This window comes from Lissotriton helveticus, chromosome 1_1, assembly GCF_964261635.1.
Source record: "Lissotriton helveticus chromosome 1_1, aLisHel1.1, whole genome shotgun sequence".
NCBI classification, from domain to species: domain Eukaryota; kingdom Metazoa; phylum Chordata; class Amphibia; order Caudata; family Salamandridae; genus Lissotriton; species Lissotriton helveticus.
Window position 1 is genome coordinate 138,640,380 of NC_136057.1, and position 24,642 is coordinate 138,665,021.

General features: G+C 46.5%; 1 protein-coding gene across 2 annotated transcripts in view; it reads left to right on the forward strand.

Moving 5' to 3' along the window:
* Positions 1–23,449, forward strand: part of LOC144771988 (aldehyde dehydrogenase family 3 member B1-like) — an 83,183-nt gene extending 59,734 nt beyond the window's left edge. Inside the window, exons 4-10 of one of the 2 annotated variants that reach the window (XM_078656279.1) lie at positions 3,477–3,597; positions 7,041–7,126; positions 8,773–8,854; positions 9,217–9,603; positions 13,486–13,652; positions 14,903–15,002; positions 21,755–22,059. In XM_078656279.1, coding sequence (XP_078512405.1) covers positions 3,477–3,597; positions 7,041–7,126; positions 8,773–8,854; positions 9,217–9,603; positions 13,486–13,652; positions 14,903–15,002; positions 21,755–21,948 — 1,137 coding nt within the window. In that variant the 3' untranslated portion in view covers positions 21,949–22,059. Of the gene's footprint in view, positions 1–3,476; positions 3,598–7,040; positions 7,127–8,772; positions 8,855–9,216; positions 9,604–13,485; positions 13,653–14,902; positions 15,003–21,754 lie in introns of both variants that reach the window. The other variant, XM_078656236.1, reaches the window with a different exon arrangement.
* Positions 23,450–24,642: the final 1,193 nt, after the last annotated feature.

Sequence of the window (24,642 nt, forward strand, 5' to 3'; positions counted from 1 at the left end):
GGTCGCTGGCACCAAATGGCTGGGGCGTGCTGCAAGAGGAGCGACCAGTTCTGACTGGAGTCAGGCTGGACACAGCTCCTCGTCTCGCGTTACCAGTGTAGGTATGTTAGTGGGAGGGAGGGTCAGCTCGGAGGCGGGGGGCGGGGTAGGATGGCCAGTAGGAGCTGGAGGGAGCGGGGGTGGGGCCGCGGGGGAGCAGTGGCGGCGTGGACAGGCTCAAGGCACAACAACAAGGCTGGGAGGTCGTGGGCACGATCGCTGGCACTGTCAGGGGCACACAATGCGGTAGCAGGCACAAATTAGCTGGCACACAGTTGCAGTAGAATTAAAATTAAAGTTAAAGTCACTGGCACACAATCACAATTTAAATTAAAATCAATGCGGTCGCAGGCACAATGCAGGCAACGATACCAGGCACAGTGGCAGGGTGCAAGATGGCAGGGCAGGAAGGCAGGGCAGGATGCAGGTCGCTGGCACCAAATGGCTGGGGCGAGCTGCGAGAGGAGCGACCAGTTCTGACTGGAGTCAGGCTGGACACTGGAGTAACAACCACAAATTCATTTCCAATACAGCCATCCTCTCAATAGCCCCTTTGATAAAAGGTCTTGCACTTCCAGCTATAAGAGGGCCAAATACTCCTCTGTCAATCATTCCGTAGATGGTTAAAGGGTCGGTGGAGAGGCCAAGAAGGGTAGAGTATACCCCTTCTGAACGATCTGCAGTACCTACCTGTCCCATGTTATGGCTTGTCAACCTGGTAAAAATCTTTGGATCTTGCTTGCAACTGAGTGGCTGTGCTCCACTGAGAGCAGGCTAAAGATATGTGGCATGTGAGGCCCCGGAGAAGTGTTGGGGCAGGGACGGGAGGTGTGGAGACTGCAGAATCGATGGGTGACACGTCCTGAGCCACAAAAAGGCTTGGAACCCTGTGAGGCTGAAGTGGCAGTCTGTATAGAATACCCCTGCCAGAGCTGCAGAGAGATCAAAAGGGCTGATGGGTTTGGCGTAGTAGAGCAGCTGAGCCCAAGGAGCATGCTTGCTGTGGCCCTGCTGTGGTTGAAATACTCCAGGGTGTAGTCTGCTTCATCCCCAAAAAGGCAAGTGCCATTGAAAGGCGAGTCCATTAGAAGGATTTAACATCTCTGGGAAACCCGTTGATCTCACCCGGCCTGGTGACAAATAGTGATGCTTGTGCCAGTGGCCGACCTAAGGAAACCGTGGTATCTAGGCCACAGCATGTGCTATACTTGACAGTGTCACAGCCATCATGCATGGCTTGGGTCAGTGCAGGACAAAGGTCCTCAGGAATACCGGGAAGGACTTGAGCTACCAAGGCCCCGAGAACGCAGGAATAACGTCCCAGAAGACGACTGGCACTCACCAATCGGAGAGCCAAACTTGTGGAAAAAAAATAGCCTCTTCCTAAAGGTCTCCACTGTCTTACACTCCCTATCCAGGGGAGTAGTTGAGACGGCATTAGGGTTTTTTGTCCTGCTGGTGGAAGCCTGCACCACTAAGCTCTGGGGCAAAGGGTGTTGAGTCCAAAAAGTGGGTCCCTAGGGGCATGACGATGGCGCCGCACAACCTAGAGGTTCACTGGGAGGACTAGAGCAAGGTCTGTCCTAGGCGCTAAGAGAACATTGGTGAGGGCCTTGTTAAAGGGCAGGAGGGGCTCAGTACATGTCTATTAGTCTTCTCTGGTTGGAGAACTTCAATCAAAGCATTAGTTTTGACCACCAAAGTCAGAAGCTGGAGGTTGACAACCTAAGCCACCCTCTGCATAACCAATATGACGGAGGTGATTTCCTCCGTGGCACGGCCTGGAGGTGAGACTAGGCCGGAGTCAGGAGAGGTATCAGGGCCACTTGCATTCTGGAGGTCCTCATACCAATTTTCCTCATCATAGGATTGGCCGTACTCGTCTCTCGCTTCATGATCATTCATTATCAGTCCGTTCTAAATATAGAATGTAGCATATGAAGCCTGCCCTGTAGGATCAGAATGCTAAGAGGATCAGGCGCAACGGGCCAAGGCTGAGCTCGATATGCATTGAGTGCAATCTTGGTTGAGCTTGGGTCGACACTGAATCACAGTCAGAGAGCCCAATGGGTTGTGCCTTATCCTTTGGTGTCGATGGAGTCGGTGTTGATGTTCCGGGGACTGGCAAGAAACCTGGCGCTAGAAGCGGATTTAACAAAGGTGCAGTAGAGGCCTGGCACTGGGTTCAGAGGCTCAACCTGGCACCGAGGGTGAAGCCAGTAGTATCCCAGTTGGAGGGCCTCTGTTCTCTGTTGGGCCCAAAGGGGTGCCAGAGGGAGTCATAAGGGATCCAAAGAGTCACAGCCTGGCCTCGCTGAACTCTTGGCTCTGCCTCAGTATCGCAGATAGCCCCCGAAACTTGGGTTGTGCCCGGACAAGTTGCGGGATTGGCTCAGAGGATGAACGACTCCCGGAGCAAGATCGAGAGGCATGAGGAAGTCGGTGGTTTCAGGTGCTCAGCACATGCACTTAATTGTCAACACTATACTAAGGACAGTCTGCCACATGGTGGCACTGCTCATGTAATTTAGAGATGAGCAGAACAATGGTTGCTCATGAAAACAATATACATTAAAATAGTGCTAATAGCTGCCTCGCCAGCCATTCCTTTAGCTTTGGGAAACTGGCATAGTCTGAACTGTCGCATTTACATGTGAGAGAGATGGTTAATAGTTGTTTTGGCAGCGAAGACAAGGGTGATGGGTGGTGCAAGCAGCAGTGGCCTCCTTTTCAGGTCCCTGGCACTTATTGTTTGACAAATTAAGCACTGAAGGGGCCTAAGTGGATGACTGGCAGTGTCTGGCAGCAATTATGTGACCTGTGTTCAGGTCCGGACTGGGAACCAAACCCGGCCCTGGCAAAGTGCTCGGCCGGTGTTCCTCGCCAGGGTCTGCAGACATGTTACTAAAATGTAACAGCTGAACAGCAGGTACTGGATTAACAATGACCCCGTGCGGTGAAGAGCCAAACTGTAGGCTGCCTCCAAGTATAAAACCAGTGTGTACCACAAGTGGCCACAAGGGGTCAGTACTACACCAGTTTGCTTACCCTCTAACACTGCATTTCCTCAACAGACAAGTGCCTCCCACTCCTACTGCTGGAAAGCCCCTTTGCTGAAATCAGCGCCCACTGGTAGTTGCATTACTGGTATATTCCAGAAATGAATACTAGGGTTTTGAGGTTTAATTATATTTTTTCATCTGCAACCTTTTCCCCAGTTCAGAATACTCAGTTCAGCACAATAATATGAGTTAAGAGTAACTTTAACCACAGTGCTTTAGTGGTTATAATAGTTATCAGTATGACCTGGTCAGATGTTTGTAGGATGTGCCTGATCTTCTTAGGGAATGAGCACAGCCCCTCCTCCTTGTCTGGGAGATTGTATAGATATTGAACTGGGCCATTGATCTGCCATGAACTGTGTATCCTCCTTGCAGGCGACAACGCTGGACTCGGCCTTTATCCGGAAGGATCCCTTCGGAGTGGTTCTGATCATTGGCGCCTGGAATTATCCATTGCAGCTGCTGCTGAACCGGCTGGTGGGGGCGATTGCTGCAGGTGAGTTCAGAAGTAGGCGGGGCACTGTGCAGCCAATGCACTCACACCATTCAGAGACTTCTTTCCCTGAGACAGTGTGGAGGGGGAGCAGGCCTCAGGTTGGGGGGTGTTTGAGTGGTGGTGATCCTGAACTGCTGCAGCCTTTCTAAACGCCCAGGGAAGTGGGAGGAGCTTTGTGCCTTCTTGTTTGTCATGAAGTGAAACTGAGCCAATCGCAGGTGATTGTGCTGAGCCCTGGGTGAGTGGGAGCGCCTGCCATTGGATAAAACGCTGCAGCGGGATCCTGTCTGATTATGAGAGAGAGGGGAGTGTGGGCTGGAGACCTTCAGCCTGACCCAGATTGAGGGAGAAGCGTGAATATAAACTACCTGCACAGAAACATTGCTGCACACACCAGGCGGGAGGGTGGCTGGGCTGCCAAATGAAGACCTCCCTAGGGGAGGTCCATCATGGATGGGTCTTTCCAGGAGAACAGACATGACCATTGGGAATTCAAGGACTGGACGGGGCAGCTGAAGGGTAGTATCGGGACAGTCATGGGTAGAATCGCAAGGGCCACCCTGGTCTCCAGACCTCCTTCAACATGCAGGAGGCGGCAGGCAGCAGGAAAAGATGGCTTTTAAGTGGCCAAAAGTGAGTAACAAGCTTTACTTTGTTGGCTTCCTACCCTGATGGGTGAAACAGAGCACAGATAGACCCACTTCTTAGTCCAGCCAGAGACTGTCATCACAACCATCCCTTCACAGAAAGGATGAGACATCAAACCGCCTCACAGATCCACACTACCATCTTAATTATATTTGTGCGCAGCCCCCACCGAAAGTGAGACGACATGTCATGGTCGGTTACTGCTAGGGAAGGGAGAGGGTGCCCAAGATCAAAAAGGAGGAACAGAGACAGCAGAATATTTAATATTGTCTAGAAATCAAAGCGGCCAACATGGTCCAGACTAAGTGAGGCAGGAGATATGTGAGTGAGATATGTATCTTATGCGTCTTATGCATGACCCACCATAAGACACGTCTCTCATTGGTAATGTAGGTAATTAGTTTGTTCATCTCATTGCCTGCTGCCAATGAGATGGCCAACGGACCAAGCCGAATTTGACACTAATTCAAGAAAGGATATTCACAGCCCTAGCCAGCATATTTTGTGAGGTTCAGAGAACTCAGCTCTGCAAATTCAGGTCAGCCTATTGTTTGCTTCTGGGAAGCCATTTGCTTCTTTGGCAACTGGCTTCCCCTCTCTGTCCTCGCTGGCAACGTGTCTATCAGAACAAAAGAGCAGCCCCTATCGTGTGTGTTCAGCAGTTGCCCTTAAAAGGCAGCTTCCCCTTTGAAGTTCGCCTTTTGGACCCACACCCTGTTTGGCTTTCCGGTTAGGAGGAGATAACACCTCCTCCCATGGCTATCCCTTGTTGTCCCATCTTGGGATCATTCACACAGGGTGCATGGAGACTGTCTTCGAAGGCAGTCTTTGTGTACAACCATAAATGGGCACTGGAAACCTTAGGCAACAAAGTGGCAACTTACTTAAGTTGCACTTTCCCCACTACTGACATTAAATTCAATGTAATCACAAAAATGGATTTAATGCACCTATTGTTTTGATACCATGAAGTACCAAACTAAGTAGTCTCATTCAGAAGGTAGCAGGAATTAGGTGTCAATCAGTAACTCTGCACTTGCCAATGGGGCTACTAGCTTTTTACCAATAATTCAACGATGTGAGGTTTGCACTATTAGGACCTTTAAACATGAAACTACAGTTCCAACCCTTTAAGTTAATGCATTCTGCCTTTAGGGGTCAGTGGGCCGCTGTAGGGGTGGCTTACAAACATAAAAAACGACAGCTTGGACCATGCCATAGCTTGAAATGGCAAAGTCAAGTTAACAGTTTAAAACTGCTCTGCCAGCCAGCAATGGCAGGGTAGGAGTCATGTCTTTGCTTTGTCATAATTGTGTTGGCACAAGTAGTGCTGCAGTCAACAGGTGACACTTTAACTTACAGACCCTAGTTACTCCTGGTACCATATATTAGGGAATTACAAGTAAGTTAAGCTATGCCAATTGGGGGTAAGCCAGTTAAACGTGTAATTTTAAGGGTCTGATCACATACATTGCGTCCTCATAAGCAGAACTCACAGCATTTCAGAATCATTACACCGGTGCTTAGTTGTCAAAATGGTGGCAAAATGTGGGGGTGCACATGCAAAAAGCCTGTTTCCTCCCATCCCTAAATACTAATTACTGGCTGGCAGCCGTGGGCGAGCAAATGCAAATTTAGCCTGCTGGAATTTCAGCAAGGGAAAATGTAGCGGACTAAAAGTTACCTTTCCTTAATATTTATTAGAAATTCAACCTAAGCATTGAATAGTATTTTAATAACTAATACAACTAGTTGTTTCATTATTTTTCTATTTAGTCCCACTCCTGAGATACAGTATTGGGATTTTTAACATGTACTCTGGTATTTTGCATAGGACAGCTAGGCCTGCCACAGTGAAAAATAGCTTTTGGGTGGTGGCCACTGTAAAGGCATGTTAACATTACATTTCTACATGTCCTACTTTTAAATACCATGCACTCTGCTTTCTGGAGTACAAGGCGTACAAGGAGTGACCTAATAACATTTAAAAGGAAGTTTTTGACCTGCCAAAGTGTTTATTTTTAGAGACGGAATTCCAGTGTTTAAACTGCCACTGCCTGGCAACAATGGTAGGCCCAAAGACATGGTTTACATTGCAGTGGAAAGTACCATAGGTGCTGCAGTCAACTAATGATATTAGTCCTACACTCCCTGAATACATTTTGCACCATATACTGGAAATTTATAGAAACGTTGGATATACCAATTAGGATATGCCACTTCGACCATATTTAAATGGGAAGCATGGGACCGTCACCACTGGTTTGCATGGGTGAAATGCACAGAGTTCTAAAACCAGATAAAATACAAGGTGCAGCAAGAAGCAAAAGATGTTGGGTGACTAAACAGAAAGGGAAGATTTCCCATAGTTTTAGACTATTACCACAGCTGGCGCGCTGCAACATGCCACAGAGGCACACTCCCTTACCACTGCCACAGCAGGCCTACACCATCCCACACAGGCACGTTTCCAAGCTACAGCTAGTGCTGTGAAGCCTCCAAGGCAGGCTCTCTCCTACAGCATCACCACAGCTAACACTCTACACCATTCCACAGAGAGATTCTCTTATACCAGCACCACAGCTACAGCCCTGCACCATTTTGCACCAGTCACCTACAGGAGTCGTATACCACCCCCCTCAGTCGTGATCTTGTGCGCTAGCTCCAGCTGTACCTCTGGTCCAAGGTATCCATGAAGCTGCAGGAACATGGAGAGATTCTGATGCTCATGCGTGCTCATGGAATGGTTACTCCATGAGCAAATGGATTTACCTTTGATTCTTTTTTTCTTGCAGGAAACTGTGCCATCCTCAAACCATCTGAGCTGAGCAGAAGCGTGGAGAAGTTGGTGTCCGATTTGCTGCCTCGCTACCTCGACCAGGTGAATTACCGCTACACCTTTAAGGGTTAAACTGTGCAGCCTTAGTGAATCGGTGCACCAATCTCTGGTGGTTTGGAGCAGCAGTGAGAGTGGGACCTTCAAATATGCTTATAAGAATTTGCAATGTTTTGTAAAAATTGACAAAGCATGAAAGGTGTAACAAAGGAGAGGGTTTGATAAGAAAAAGCTAGATAATATCTAAATTTGCTTTTGATTTTTGGCACAAAAAACATTGGCTTCCATGTATTTTATTTCAGGTTAGAATTTCAATTTACATAAATCCTATGATTGGTACCTTATTTTCATTCGTGACTTAGGTACATAGAGGATTGTGTTTCTTTATCTCTATTTTATTATTGTGTGTTTTCAGAAGATCACGTTTTGATGTCCATTATTTTCTCAAAGTACTAAATGTTCAGTTAAACGCTCCCTTATTTTAGTTGTAATTTCAACTTTCAGAAATGTCTAGGTTTCCTTCATAACCATGGCCATTCATTAGATTTTACCATAGGATTTTTTCTGCATGGTGGGTACACAATGAGACATTACTTCAAGCTGCAGCTCAGTTGTTGGCTCTGGGTATCACGTGGTGTAGGATAATCAACTCACACAATTAATTCCAGCAACCAGGGGGGTCTGGCAGGCGTAAGAATATATAACATATATCATTTTTGGAAACTGCCCATGTGGGACAAAAAATCTGATGAATTGCTATTTTTATCCTACCTATATTTATTTTAAAAGGTTAACAATTAGTTCCTTTCAGAAAACCGTGGCAATCTACATGAATGACACCTTGCTGAACTCAGAATTTTGTCTATTTTTCAGGAATGTATAGCTTGTGGTAAAAAAAATCATTTTTTTACAGTTTTGCCTGTTTTCCGAAAACCTGAGAAGATAGTGATCTAATTTGTTGATGTCATTTTTAGAAGAAAATAAATTCTTGCACAACAATTTTTGAACATTTTTCTAAATAAAATAATAAAATATTGCTATATTGCCTAATCCACCTTGGATAACTTTCGAATTCTCAAAAAGAGACACATTTAGCCTGGGTACCTTCTGTGGAAAAAAGATATGAAGACTTGAGAACAAAGCGCTTCAAATATCAAAAAAGTGCTCTGCCCTGGGGTAGCAAAAGCCTTACCAGCCAAGGAGTTAAACAAAGTTTTAGTTTGAGTCTTTGGTACTAAAGTTTAGCTATTAAGTCCATGAATTTAGTATTAGGGTTGTTTGCTTATCTACTGTTTTGATGTTCCTTAATTTAATTCTAATTTTACTTTAAGGGATTCAGGGCTGGATTAATTGTATTAGGCGGTTTTTCTCGCTGTGGTTTAAGGGGTACAGAGGGTATAAATTCTGTTGCATCCTACTTGACTCCTAAGCTCATTGTAGAGATGATGTAGTTTGGGATCAAGTAAACATTTCACAGAAACATTATCTTCTGTATCTTCCTGACCTCTTACTTGTTTTCCTCTTTTGGTTCTACGCAAGCTTCAGCGCGGGTACAGCTTGGGCAAGCCTTACCCTCACTGAAGCTTAGCAGCCAGGTTTGGTGCTTGGAAGCAGCTGGAGAGAGACCACCTCACAGCCTGTGAAGAGAGCAGAAAGTATTCACCTGTCCTTTCTTCTTGGCTCCTACACAGGAATGCTTTGCAGTGGTGTGTGGAGGGCCCCAGGAAATCACTCAGCTGCTGGAGAACAAGTTTGATTACATTTTCTTCACAGGTGAGTTCAGGTCACTTTGTTACACTCAAGGGTATGATTTGTGCTGCTGACATCAGCAATGGACAGAGCAGAGTCAGAGACCGACCTGCCTTGGAGGGACTGTCAGCTAATAACCAGGGGGTGATGGTCACATTTGGAGCACTAGACACATTACTTACAACCCCAGGACTAATCCTTTGCACCATCAAGACTTAATTTACTTGTTAACATGAAATATATCTTGCATTAAAAAAGACAGAGCATCCTAGTTCTAATACTGACATCACACAAAAGTGAGACAAGCTATGGTATTATTGTGAGACCTGTTCATATTCTGCAAAGATGGGTCACTTTAGTATTAACTAGTCGTTTCTCACCTCCAGGAAGCGCCGGTGTGGGTAAAATCGTAATGGCAGCTGCGACAAAGCATTTAACACCTCTGACACTGGAACTGGGTGGGAAGAACCCCTGCTTCATCGACAATGGGTGCAACCCCACAAACACCGCCAACCGCCTGGCCTGGGTGCGCTTCCTCAACGCTGGTCAGACTTGTGTGGCTCCGGATTATGTGCTATGCACCCAGGAGATGCGCGACCAACTGGTGCCCGCCTTGAAGGCGACGCTGGAGAGGTTTTACGGGAAGGATCCGCAGCAGTCGCCAGACTTTGGACGCATCGTCAACGAGCGCCATTTCCAGCGAGTGCAGGTGCTGCTGGGCAGTGGTACCATCGTCCTTGGTGGCCAGTGTGATGCCAAGGATAAATATATTGGTAAGTGGCTTGCAATCACTAGTCCACCATTGTCTCATTGCCATTTGGTAGGTACCATAAGATGGGGTATTGTAAGCCCTGGGCACATGCTTCTCCAAATTAGTCTCTCTAAAGATTGAAGACAATTACCCAGGTGTCAATATGGGGGTTTCATTTTTTGCTCACTATCCCTCCAGCCACTAGGCAACATGTTCTACAACCAGACTAAAGGAGCCACCCCTACTAATCAATAGAATCCCAGACAAAAAACTTTACAACTGATCTTAGAAGAAACACATCTTCAATACTAAAACTTAGAGTACTAGGCAAATATCTTTACTTCAAACTTTAAAAAGTCAAAAGGGAGTACCGTCTGTACTCCATGGTAAGAACTCTGCTACAGGAGTAGCGCCACCTACTTACAACAACTAGCTGTGTCAGCTCACAGGTAGCATGGAGCTATAAGAGCACAGATACTTCAAACGAAGGCCCCTTCCAGCGATCTTAGCAGTAGTTCACTCAGTAACTCCTGGCGATGAGCACAAGGTGCTCCTCACCGGAGCTGTAGGAGCAGCGCCATGTTTCTCACCTGAGCTGTAGGATCAGTTCCACTCAAGAAACCCCAGGTTCATCAACCTGAGCTCTGTCCTTGAATTGAGGAAGCTGTTCTGTCACATGGAAGAATTAGTCAAAATCTTTATTTGGTTTATGAAAACCATAAGAACACAATCAAAAACAGCCTACATTACTACATCCATGGATCAAATGTCTGACACATTGTAAAATCCTAATTATACATGAAAATTCCAATAAAGGACAATCTGCTATCTTGACAGAGTCAAACAGAAGATCTGAGTAACCCTCCTAATTGCTTTTTCAACAATGTTCTAATTTTCATAGCCGGCTTTATAAAGCTAACAACTGCACAACAGGTATGCTTTGTAGCTAACGATTGTAAAAAGAACAAAGCTGGTCTGCTCTGGGGAACTATCCTTTCCGCCAAACCCTCAGTCCATGAGCCTGATTTACAGGTGAGTGGACCTCAGGCATGTCAGCAATGAAGCTCACTCTCTTTCACCTCCCCAAATTCTCTCACATCACGCCTGTCCTTATGTCCCTTCACTGGCTTCCTATTCGCTTTCGTTCCTTTTTTAAATTAGCTTGCTTAGCCTTCCTTGCCTACACTCATTCCGCCCCTCTCTTTATTGTTTCCCTGATCACTCCTTACATCCCAGCTCGCACTCTTCGTTCGTCATCTCTACTCCTTCTTCAAGTCCCCCGCTACCGCAAAGCCCGAATTGGCGGCACCCGTTTTTCGGTTTTGGCCCCCCAGTTCTGGAACAGTCTTCCATTATCCATCCGTTCTATCCCCACTTACTCTTCCTTCCGTACAGCTTTAAAAACTTTTCTTTTTCTCCAGGCCTTCCCCGGTTAGCTCCCCTGGTTGCTGTGTAGAATCCGATCTCCCCCCCCCCCAGCGCCAGGAAGCCGCTTGGCCACAGTGCGCTTTAGCAAGTTTCTTTTTCATTCATTCATTCATTCATTCATTCATTCACTGAGAGTGCCTTTTGGGTGAAGTGCGCATCACACCACCTCCCACCACACAATTTCATGGTGAGCAGCGAAGGCGCTATAGAAAACGCTTAAGGGAGCTATTGGAGGCTCTGGTAACAATGGTGGAATGGTCACATCTCATCTGGAAGGTGCCCTCTGTTCCGCTACAGTGGTGGGGCGTGGCCACTTCTGTGGCAGGTCTATACACTGCTCTTCCTCTATTGCACCCCCTGTTCCTCTCCTCCAGTTCCTGTGCTATTCTTATGCTGATGCCACCCAGACTGGTTCAGGGGTTTCACATCTCAACAACCACCCCCAAAATATCTTTAAGGATTGTCTGATGGTTGAGGAGTGTGCAGGGAGGGTCTAAGTGTAGCTGAAGTTAGGCAGAACAGACGGAATGATATTTGGTGAGAGAGAGAACAGGTGGGATGATATAATGCCAAATAAAGGGCATCTTTGAAACTGGCCTCTTCTGTCTGATATGTGGGATTCAAGGTGCACAAGAACTTCTCTTTGATAATGCAGGATAGTCAGGTGGCCTCCTCCTGTTCCATTCATCTTAGGTGAAGAACATTCTGCCATTGATGCCTCCTGAGGATCACACAGCCACAGGCAATGCTTCTTAGCTGACTATACAGGTCTACGGCAGTGCCCCTTCACATGAGCGCCACAAAAACCATGGCTCAGCTGGAGCTGGTCCATTGTGCCACTTCACCTCTGCCATGTCATCTTCTAAAATGCAGCCCTGTAGCTCAAGTATTAAGGAGCGTACAGTGGGTACCCCTGGAGGGCAGTGTGCCGTTTAAGGTTTTGCAATGCAAACACAAGGAGATAATGAACGGAGCGCTGAAACTTTTCAGACACTCACCCCAAGTCACAGATCTGGGCTGAATCCATCATTGTTCTTTAGCTCACTTCTCCACCCCAGTTCAGACCCAGCCATAAGCAAATCAGTCTTGACCCTGTGCCTCATGGGAACAGTCCAGCCCAAACTGCCAAGCCACGTCTTCCCTGTATGGGAAACAAGCTTCCGAGAACCGGTTTCGGGTAACACCCCCTCATCAGCCAGGCTAGCTTGAATCCAGTGGCAAAGTGAGCAAGGGACCCACGTCTGTGCATACCCTGCCAACTTTGGATGAACAAAGCAAACACAAGGAGATGATGGACGGAACATTAAAACTATTCAGACACTCACCCCCAGTCACAGATCTGGGTTGAATCCATCATCGTTCTTTAGCTCACTTCCCCACCTAAGTTCAAACCCAGCTATATGCAAATCAGTCTTGACCCTGTGGCTCCTGGGAACAGTTTAGGGTTCTCTACATGATGGGTTGAGTATTACAGCAATCAAGACTGTTAGAAGCCAACATTTTGTATTTCTGCAGTGATAGATTGGAGCTAGGGATAAGCCATTAGAGAAAGTTCCCATTTATAGAATACAACAGATTATTAAGAAGTTTGGTTCAGTTTGTGCCCCTTCCTTTTTGGAACTCTCTTTTGCCCAAAGGAAGGAACATCCTCTCTCACCATTTCTTGGAGCTATAAGCCCTAGGCCAATTTAGTGCCTTTAAAACAGAAACAGGGTCAAGAGGTCGCTCACTGGGGCCCTTTTTAAAGTGAAGCTTCCCCTTCAGTTTCTACTTAAAAGGATGCCACAATGATCAACAAGTATGCGCTAAGCTGGTTCTGGCTCCTTTCGAGGCTACCAAGCCGTCCCATCTTCTGGGGGGCCAATGGATGAGCGACTAGCTCCACTAAGCGTAGGTGCAGGCTTGTGTATGGCTTTGTGCTTGTGTACCTTTCTTTGTCATATGTAATTGTGGCTTTCTGTATATTTCTGTTCTGGCTTGTTATTTCTTTGGGCCTTGAAAAAACCTGGGAGGTACATGTTTGCTTTTTACTACTGTTCACCTTTCTTTGAAAGAAAAGGAGTAGGAACCAGGGGCCATATTATCAAGAAAGGGCGATACATTATCGCCGCTATAGAAGCCCAGGTTCTGGTGTTAACCTGGGCTTCTATGGGAATTCACAAGGGCATATTATCAAGCCCATTATCGCCACTTTAGTGGCAGTTTCCTGATGATAAAATTGGCGATAATGTATTGCCCTTTCTTGATAATATGGCCCCAGCAGTCTTAAATGAGTCTCCGGGAGCCTTTGGTCTCTGCCGTGGCGTGTTGCCTGAACAAATATGAATTGTACTAATACCGTGAGCTGCCAGTCACAGTTTTATATCTGATGATGATGATGAAAGGGAGCAGTATGAAGAATGTTGATGCCTCCTTCCATCATCCTACCCATAACCATAAAGCTATGTGTTTCTTCCATCCTTCCTGTCCCGCTCAGCCCCCACCGTATTGGTGGACGTGAAGGAGTCTGACCCGGTGATGCAGGAGGAGATCTTCGGCCCCATCCTGCCGATCCTGACCGTGGAGGGTGTGGACGAGGCCATCGCCTTCATCAACCGGCACGAGAGACCGCTGGCCCTCTACGCCTTCTCCCCTAACAACAAGGTAATCTACTCACTCTGAATCTTTATTCAACTCCTGCTGGCCTTCAATTGACCAAGCAAGGTTTGTCTTCTTGATCCCCTCCAAGGCTGGGGGTTTAAACATGTTTAAAATATGCCAAAGAGCCTGCTTCTAAACCTGCCTGTTTGGAAGGACTTCTCACCCTGCACTACAAACCTGCACCCATTCCAGTTTCAGCATCACACGACAGCTACTCTCAGGGCTGGAATCAAAGCTACAGATACTTAATGGCCACTTGTCACTACTGGAGAGAGTCCCTGCCTCATTCAGTTAAGTCTCTGCTGTTCAAGAGGCAGTAGATTTTTGCAACATCATCCTATTGTTGGTGTGCAGAGCCTACAATCTAAAATCTTCTAAACCAAGGTTATTAAATTGTGTTCAAGCCTTTTCACGCTCATCATCACAGAGCGCAGCAATATCAAACTCGAAAGTGTTGTGAACTCGAAGCTGAAACCTCCAGAGATATCTATGTTGTGAACAAAGCCAAGCAGGGCCTTAGATCATTGTACAGTTAAAGACAAATCTCTGTTCTCCTTTGTTTAACCAAGATTTTGGAGATGAAAGCACATACGCAGCTCTCCCCACTTGGAACAGATAGCTGTTCTGAGCCTCTGATGGCCCCACTGTGCTGGCCAACTACTCTAGGCCCTTTTCTGTCTCCTTGCTAAAAGGTTTGCAACTTAGAAATCAACCTGAATGCAAGCCTGACAATGACCATAAGGGAACATCTCTATAATCCTGCCCAACTACTCCTTTCATGAAGAATAGCTGTGGGTCTAAGCCCTTGTAATCCCACCCTCCATCGATATAAGACGACTGTCAAGGGCCTTGGAGTACCAAACTAAGCTGTCCGCTTCATGCTTAGATTGGAGCACACAGATCTATTTTACGCCTTCTGAAATAACTCCAGTGGATCTTGATGAGGCATGTTCTATGTAGTCCAGCCCCCTCCTACTTTTCCATCCTAAAGCCAGCACATCTGACTTATCCTGCAGTCTTTGATAATACTGTAAGTAACGAGATGACTAGTTCATGATTAATATACACATATCACCAGTGGATGTTGAAAAAGCAAAAGTATTGTGCTGATGCATATCAACTGGTATAATTATCCATGATATTGATTCAAACTGAATAAGGATAAAGCCAATTAAATATGTTTGCTTAAAAAAATAGTTCTTTGTGCTTCATTGCCTCCCCCCTTTTAATCTTTTGTTTTTCCGGGGCGGCAGGTGGTGGAGAAAGTGTTGGAGCGGACAAGCAGCGGGGGATTCTGTGGCAACGATGGACTGATGCACATGACGCTGCCCACACTACCCTTTGGGGGAAATGGTACGACAACTGCTTTGTTGATGAAAGTGCATATGAGCAGTGGAGAACTCAGATCACTTGATGCTGAACTCTGTGTGTTTTTGTCTGCCCCCACACTGAGGAGCTGCCTGCCTACTGCATATGTATTGGGCATTTCCTTGCATGCACTAAAAGTGCCCAGGTGTAGGACCCTTACAGGTCTGACAGAAATATCTGCAATTACAGCTGTCTCTGCATGCAATGTATTTTCTCCTCTTTGAGGTAGTTTTTAAATCCTACTAATATTTTCTCATTAGCACTAGATGCTTGCAAAGTAGTGTTTCCTATTAAATATCACAAAATACCAATGGCCACATTCCCTACACTCCTTTGCAGGCCCACACACCCCTCTACAAAGCAGCCTTTAAATCATTTACCACTGAGCGTCATTTGCCCTTCTATTTGTCAGAAACTACTCCTGCCCATTATTGTTAGTGCCCAACACATGAATGCCTTTACAAACGCCTTCACAGAGTTTGTCACCCTCACACCTACAGTGCTGGCCTCATCCTTGGCCCTGCTCCACTGGACATAAGAGGTCACAGGCTCTAAAGCAGCACAGTGTCACATTGCAGTATAGACAGTACTTGAGTACTTGGGAAAGGTGTCCTCTTCTGACAGACCTGAGGTTCACCAGGGAATTACTGGCAAAAGGGGGTGTTATGTCAAATTTGATCAGATTGCCCAGTAGGAACTTAGGAGGATCAAAACCATGTACTAATGTGTGACTGATGCTAAGTGTCATGAAACAGAGGCCTCAAACTGCTCTCAGATTTAGGACATGTGGTGCCAGATTGAAAATAGCTGCCATTCCACCACTCTGCAGCTGTGTACTGGACTTGCTCACTGAACAACTGCACACAAGCTGCACCACAGTGATGAGCCCTAACTAGACCAAAAGCAGTCTGGGGTTACTCGCGCTCTCACCTGTAGCGGACCAGGTCTGGCAGTTCGGTCTGGACTGTTCATATTGGAGCTGGGACAAGGCTGATTTTCATATGGCTAGTCACTGCAGTGCCTTCTGGGACCTGAGCGATCGCCAGTGTTAGAGACATATTCAAGCATTCCACCCATTACTTGTTTTTCTAAGTATCATGTACAAGCATTGGCCTGGTTGGTAGAACTGACCCAGGGCATGTGCGCCCAGCCCCTTTTATTGTCAGAGTCACATGTCCTGTGACGCGTGTAGTGGATGGGTGTGGGGTGGGGTGTAAGCCAGCCCTCGGGGCGGTGGCTGGTGACAGCCAAAAAATCAGGGTCTTTCAACATATTAACTCAAAGGTTGTAGTTTAAACAAGCATTCTGAATAGGATCTAATTTATTACACCTACACTGCAGGCTTCTATAGTGCCCAGGACGACTGTTTATCAATAACAGTGAACGCCGATGAGAAAACTGTGCGTCCTACCAGGAAGAATAGGGTGCGGATAATGTACCTCCATATACTGAACAGTACTAACATCCCAGTACTGAGAGGTTCATGAGGGCTCTCACGATGCACATCTGTTTTCTTCTGTACCTTACGCTGATAAAGAGTTTAGGCTCTGAAGGAGCATTTATTAAATATACAAATAACTTCTGCTGTGCAAAGAATCCTGACCCTCCAAAGGGAGTAATGGTTCAACCTCCATAGTAAAGACTAGAATATGGTTAATTTCCAGTACAGTTTCCGTAGCTTTTAGCTTTAAAGCTATGGGTGTAGCAGGCTGTTAAAACACCTGCACATGCAATTTCAATTTCCAATAACCCTAATGGATGCCAGCATCCCCTAGGTGACACAGAGGACAACTGGAATGAGCAGCTGGCAGACGCCTGTCGGTTAGACACCTCACCGGACACTGGCTTGGTCTCCCCTCCATCCGGGGCTATGGAAGAGGGAGCCTCAGTTCCAATGGTGGTGCGGAGGGCGGTCGGGGTCCTGGACCAATTGCCCTCTGTGGCAGTCAAGACGAACGTCTTGATAGAAGTGCTTCAGTTCGGAGTTTCCTCCTCTGAACCTTGACTCCCTTTCAGTGACGCCCTTATGTATGTCCTATTTGGGGCCTGGTCCAAGCCCTGCACAGGGGCTTCTGTGCACAGGACAATTGCCCACTGCCATGGCCCCGCTCCTGGGGACCTCAGTTTGTAATGTAATGTAAAGTGGATTTGAAGAGCGCTGCTGGTCACCCATGAGTTTCCTCGCCCAGCACCCCACACATGAGAGCTTGGTGGAATAAGCCTCCACCTCCCGAATCAGCGCATTTCCTAACACTTCATCGGATAGGGAATCCAAAAGGCTGGACACAGTGTGCCTCAAGAGGTGCTGTTGCTTGTGCACCTTGTCCAAGTCATCGGCTTGGCACAGTTAAGTCGAAGAACGCTTCACCTTCTTTGGCTTCTTGTACTTGTGAGACTTAGCCTACAATTTCGACTGGGACGAGTGTCGAGACCAACTCCTCGAACAGTTCCGGGACCTTTTGCACGACCATGATCAAGAGCATCATGGGGTGTCGACCGACGTCAGGTGGTGACGAGCTTCAGGGAACATTCCCGCAGTGCCATCGTGCTCATGGTGTGGCAGTGCTCGCATGCCTTGGAGTTGTGGTCCTGCTCCAAGATCCAAAAAAAACCAAGGGCCTCATTTATAAGGCCCCTTGCCGGAATGTCACTTTTTGTGAAGTTCTGTGGTGCAGGAGCCTGCTCCATATTTACGTGGCAGCACTAGCCACTTTTTTTGCCTTAATGCTGCCTCGTAAATATGTCTCCCTTAAACACAGTTTTCTGCTTTAAAGGGGCATGCAATGGGTGTTGCAGGGGACGTTCCCAGCAACATTCATGGCTTTTTGACACTGCCCCAAATTTACGAGAAATTTTAAATCTGAGGCAGTGCCAACAACCTACGCCTCCCCAGGGGAGGTGTAAAGGAGGCACGAGGAGAAATATCTTAATTTCTCCTTGTTTTTCCTTTTCTATGTGTGCTGCATTCTGCAGCCCACATAGAAAGAGGAAAACGCCTCATCTGATTGTTTATGTGCAGGAAGGTTTCCCTTCCTGCACAGAAATAATCATCTCTGCAATGCAGGCACCCTTGCACCATGGTGTAAAGGTGCCTGTGTTAGCGTACAGCAGCCCATTGTGCACCGGTGCTGAGGAAAATGACAGGAATGCACCATATCTGTTAAACACAGCAGGTTCCTGTCCTTTCGTCTTACTGTACGGCAGAGCAGCTGGAAAGCCTGCAGCACTTTCCTATGGTAAAACCTCATAAAGGAGGCCCCAAGTATGGGTCTGTCATAGACATCTACCTGTGACAGGCACCACAGGGTTTGAAACCTGTGTGTTGACACACCTCACACACCAAGAGAAACGATTCTTGAAAAAATCTTAGACAAAAAGTTAAAAAAACTAAGTCAAAAAGGGAGCTCTTCCAGATCTGCGCTGACTGAAACGGAAAGAAAAGAACTAACATCAACGCACTGGGGTGGCACCTACATAGGGACCGCACATGTCACTTCTAGCACAAATGATGCAGACAATGCTGATGCGGAACCCGACGACACCACTAACCGGCGCGCAGAGGTACTGCTCAAAAATGTCCGGATCCAGTCTGATGCTTGGAGGTAATTCTCAGGTAAAGAATCTGTGGCTAGAAGTCTCTCTCAGATTGAGGGAATTTCATTTGACTTTCTTCACCAGACCCCTAATTCTAATGTGCAGTTTCTCCTGCCCCGGGTTAAGGATTCAAGGAGGTTGCACTCTGGCTGGTTTATTGTGCCTGTGGAGGGCAACAGTGGAGGAAAGACAGGTACCGGTGCCCTGTCATGTCTTGTTTGAGTTAAATGACCACTGGTTATGTAGGTGAGTGAAGGGACCCTTATCTCTCCCACTCCGCCTCCCATGAGTTTGATTGGTGGATGATATGTTCAGTTCCACCTCACTTCTCTCTGCAGATTGCTATTGTTCTGTAGAACCGGCTTTTTGGAGACCCCTCCCCACTAGGAGAGTCAAAGCCAGCGGTGCAGGGGACACCTAAAATCTACGGGTTCTTCTTGCTTGAATCATACATTACCACAGAGACCAGGACAACCAGCCGTGGAGGGAAGTAAGTTATTTATTAGCTCGAGCTAAGGACAGGGTCCCAGAATGGTACAAAGACAATTCTACGGAGACAGCTGCTTTACTCCACAGCGTACACATATTTATAGCGCTAGCCATGCCCATTTGCACAGTACAAGTTCCTTATTTTGATAAGTTCTTCATCTGACAAGTACTTCGTCAGTCTCGTGTGGTGCAATCGTGGCCAGGGGACAACTGTCTCTGATTGCGCAGCCCCGTGCTTCCTTGCCCAACTGGTGTGGTCATGGGGCACAGCCTCGTGCTTCCTCTATCACATGGTGTGGTCACGGGGCAGTTGGTCGTGACAGGCTGAGTTGCCAACAATGGACAGGATGCGGCTGAGTCTCTGGCACAACTGGGGGGGTGAAACACACAGGCAGCTTCTCGGAATCGGCTTGACCACAAGGAGCAGGGAGGGTTGTGCAAGTTTCAACAAGGACGTGGAAAGCAATTCTTCACCAGGTTGCCGAGAGCATGGCAACACAAAATGGAGTCATGTGGGTTGTTTTAAAATACAGTTCAACAGTTCCTAGGTTCATACTTTCCCCGTCCTCCTTTACAAGCCTGACTGAAACCATTTTCTCAGCGTACTGGGCAGTATAGTGTTTCTTTGCTCTCAGTAAGTTCGATATGAAGACAGTTTTGCTTTGGGTTGCATAAGAGGAAGCCCGTCTACTGGCAGGCAGCCTTTTATATACAGAGCTGTGGGGCAGCCACGTAGGTAGCAGAATTATGCTGGTACGCGAACTTAGATAGAAAGGCTGGCCGCTTTCTGTACCACGCTGGGCGATCTTACAATTTGCGGACACCACCCCAGTCACTGGACACTGACCAGTGCACAGTGGTGGATCAAAATAGGCTATGGTAGACCATGCTGAGGTGTGTAAAGAAGGGGTTAGATTTGGTATATCACAGAAACAATCTTCAATTGTTAGGGCTGTCAGCTGCTTTCATGGTTATTATCACACATTATAGAAAATACATGTACTATATGATACAAGATTGGTAGAAGACGTACAGTGTGCTCATCCAAAGTGTAATGGTGTAGGGTCCCTAGGCCCTCATGCACTATTCGTAATCACACAGACACGGATAGTTGGCTGGTAGAATTGACCCAGGGCATGTGCGCCCTGCTCCTTTTATTGTCAGAGTCACATGTCCTGTGATGCCTGTGGTGGATGGGTGTGGGGTGGGTGTAAGCCAGCCATCGGGAGTGGCTGGTGACAGAGCAACTAGAACAGTGACCAGCAGGTCCTACACGAAGGTGCTTCTACTTACCAATAATAAATATGTATTAATAGTGTTTAAAATTAAAAAAACAAAAAATTGTTTTGGAGCAATGTTCACAAAGGCTAATGGCAGGCACTATTATACCAGGGAGATGTATGACGTATTCACGCAGGCTTTTACAACACATGCCTTTACAACGTGGGCATTACAACGAACGAGTCTTTACCATGTGTTACATTACAACGCAAGTCGTTACAACAACTTGCTTTATGGAAGCACTGGAGTTTGGAATAGTATATTTTACTATTCCAACTCCAGTCTGTGCAACAGTAGGGAAGGTGTTGGATTTAAAATCCAACAATGCATTCCCTAAAGCAAGTTGTTGTAACGACTTGCGTTGTAATGGAAAGCATGGTAACAACCCGTTCGTTGTAGTGTCTGCGTTGTAGTAATGGCACTGCTTAGTTCTGTCTGTGTTGTAAACGCTGTTTCCCATACCAGGGCCACCACTATGTGATGGGCTCAATGCCAATAAACAATGTTATGAGAGAGGCCCCACGTACCAAAGGGACAGGGCTCTAAGTGAACTGAAATGTGAAATAGATATTCCCTTTGGGCCCGATTCACGGAATGAACTTAACACTCAATCCTAAACTTACTACTATTTTGGTATTCACAGAATGCACTTTCTACTTTTGGCATTCACAGAATGCACTTACTACTTTTGGTATTCACAGAATGAACTTACTACTTTTGGTATTCACAGAAGTTAGGATTTTGTTTTAAGTTTGTCTTAAGACAAACTTAAGACAGACTTAAGACAACTTAAGACAGACTTAAGACAGTCTTAAGTTAGGATTTTGTCTTAAATCTGTCTTAAGTCTGTCTTAAGTCTGTCTTAAGTTTGTCTTAAGTCTGTCTTAAGTCTGTCTTAAGACAAACTTAAGACAAAATCCTAACTTCTGTGAATACCAAAAGTAGTAAGTTCATTCTGTGAATGCCAAAAGTAGTAAGTGCATTCTGTGAATACCAAAATAGTAGTAAGTTTAGGATTGAGTCTTAAGTTCATTCTGTCAATCGGGCCCTTTGGCATTAACTCGCTTGTACCTTCTTTTTCAATCAATACAACATTTATGCATACTTCATGTATACACCCTCAAACTCCCAATTCAATAGTTGTCCATACGGACACCTTACTTAATCACAGAAATATAGGTAACTTTGAGCCGTGGAGACCGACGGAATGTGGTCATTCTAAACAAGATATCGGGCACAGATTTTTGATTAAAGACACAGTGTAGCAGATTTACCAGCATCAACTACCAATAATAATATATAATTGGTTGTCTGTATACTAGAATTACAGAGTTCGGCTAACGTCTCGCTAACTTTCTATTCCTTCCCTACAGGACACAGCGGCATGGGCATGTACCACGGCAAGTTCAGTTTCGATACCTTCTCGCACCAGCGCGGCGTCCTCCTGCGCAGCCACGGCTTGGAGAAGCTGAACACTCTACGCTACCCACCGTACACCAAGCAGCACCTATCCCTGGTGCGGTCTACCACTGAGGTCAAACGCAAAGGGGGTTGCACCCTCCAGTGAAGTGGGAGCCGCAGGTGTACATCTGGGGTACAGCCCGGAGCTGCCCCGCTAATAATGCCACCATCATATGTCACTTTATGGAATTTATGCCAAAGGGCCTTCCTCTCGGTATCTCAGAGGCCAGCCTGGAAGCAATACTGAGATTTCCAACAAAGATGGCACCTCTGGAGGGCACTGCTTGACCTCACACTTACTTTGCCTCAGTCTCACTGACTTTACAGAGATACCATCTTGTTGGACACAATCCATATTTGGGAGTCCACCATCACCCCTAGTGTGAAGTGTGCATCCTCAAACCCCAGTATCTGTTCATAATGTGCTTCCCTTCATAAGTACACTGCTGCAGACTTAAGGCCTACCCCAAGTCCTTGGCTTAGCTCTTTAATCCAACTATACAATAGATTACATATAGATGGGTGAGCACCCAAGCTGGCTGCTTCTCCCTGCCCTTTTCAGAGCTGAGCCCAGCATCTTGGGCACTGCACACACTCTCTCCTCTCTAATGCAGCACTGGAAAGAAAACATGTAATGCCAGAAAAACTAAGGACAACCTTCAATGGTGCCATGCATGTGGACAAATCAAGTGTGAAATGTGAGGTGTCCTTGAGGATATTCAAATGAAGTGTCAGGTTAAAGCATCTCCAGAACCCTGAGAGCGCTTTTCATGCGACCTTTGACATCACCGACTTCTTGATGTATGGAGGTATCGCCACTGGGGTGCTGGGCGTCTCCTGAAGTGGTTTCTTGTTCAGTCAGCCATTGGTATGAACATATAAACAGGGCGCCCTGTGTGACACTCAGGTCTGTGCTCTTGGAAAGAATAGCGATGCATTTCATCTTTGTATATTGTCTGGTTGCTTTCTAAACTCAAATATGAATTATATTCTGAGTTCTGGACTCCGTTTGAGATAGCATCATGTTAAGTATACCTAAAGTGTTTATGAAAAAGACTTGTTATATAGTCAGATCAATTAAGCTTGTGATATGGGCTTTTCAACACAGTATTAATTTGCCTCTAGAAAATCCACTCAGCATAAAGTGATGCTCTTTGTGTGACACTGGAGAGGGGAGGATCTATTATCCATAGAATGAAATGCAGGCTGGATTCAGGAAACCTGGGCTCAGATTCGGGTCCCCGCCTCCCCATGACTAAAATGTACCAAGGTAAATCACGCTGCCTCATTTTCATTCATTTTTAAAACAAAGAAACCTCGAAATAATTCAGTCCAGAATGTTAACTCTACAAAATAATTCCTCACTTACACGTGGCTTAAAGGACCCTCTGTATATAATGTTTAAGTTGGTGATCTCAGGCAGGGTTGTGTATTGCCTCACTCAAGGCGAGAGAGCAGTCATGTTTTGTCAATCTATGTAATTATAAAAATATTTTTTAAATGATAAATTTTTAGAAAAGTCACGCAATGAGGTAATATAAGTGACTGCGCTACCCTGAAACACTTGCAATATTTAAATAAAAAAACTGTTGTGTTATTTATTAGAATAATTCTTGTCTGCTGTTTACGGGGAGATAATCTCCACCTGGATGGCTTCTGTTGAAAGGAACAGAGCCAGCCCTTGAGGCCAGGGCCGGACTGGCCGTAGCGGGCATTGGGCAATCCCCCGGTGCTCCACACGGGTGGGGGGCCGTTTTTGCAGCATAGCTGCAAAATCGGCCCTGTAACAAAATCGGCTAAAAACCGGCCCTGGCAAAGAGCTCGGCGGCATCCTCAACCCCCGGGGAGGGGCGGCTGAGCACTTTGCCAAGGCTGGTTTTGGTTCCCAGTCCGGTCCTGCTTGAGCCCTGATCTCTTCTACTCCTCCCGGCCTAAAAGCAGCATCTGGAAGCCTCCACACGGTTCAGCATGGCCGCCCGTATGTCAAAACATCAATCAGTCAATCAGGATTTATAAAGTGCTGCAAATCACCAGAGAGGCTCTCAAGGCGCTGGAGTTGTGGCTCCTTCATGCTGATTTGCTCATTAGGACAAACATGTCTGGAGTTCTTTTTCGGAGCGATGCAGCATTCCTGAGGTGTACAGGAACGTTGTTCCTGGCTTTGGCGCCAGGTGAGAGAAGGAGCGCCCTCCGCTGTTGGCTCGACAGATCCGGAGGGCATCTGCGAGGAAGAGGGAGGCGGATCGCAGGTGTCTGGTCGGTTGGTGGAAGGTCCTTTGTTTGTGGATGATTGCTGGTCCTTCGTTGTGAAGGGCTTTGTATGTGTGGGTCAGCATCTTGAGCTGGCATCGTTTCTGGATCTGGAGCCAGTGCAGCTTCTTGATGTGCTCGGTGATGTGAGTCTGTCTGTGAAAGTCAAGGATGAGTCTTGCCGCTGCATTTTGTATTGTCTGTAGTCTCATCAGGAGGCGTGCAGTGTGTAGTGTAAGTATATCGCATTTTCCCAGGCAGCTGGGAGGCAAGCCACAAATTATGTGGTACAACTAATGTCCTCTTCAGCTTTGCTATCACTGGAGTTTACCTGGTTTAGGAACTGCAGAACCAATGCTAGGTATAACTACCTACATTTATTTTGTTTTAAGTTATCTTTCATCCATGTGCTCTCACATATTTATTTACTAAACTGCCCGAGGCTATGGTCTGGCTTGTCACGACTGCCTTTGTCCTCCACCAACTCAAAAACTTGTTGAGACCTTCATGGTCCTTCAAAAGCAAACGGAAGTTGTTTCCTGGAGCCCCA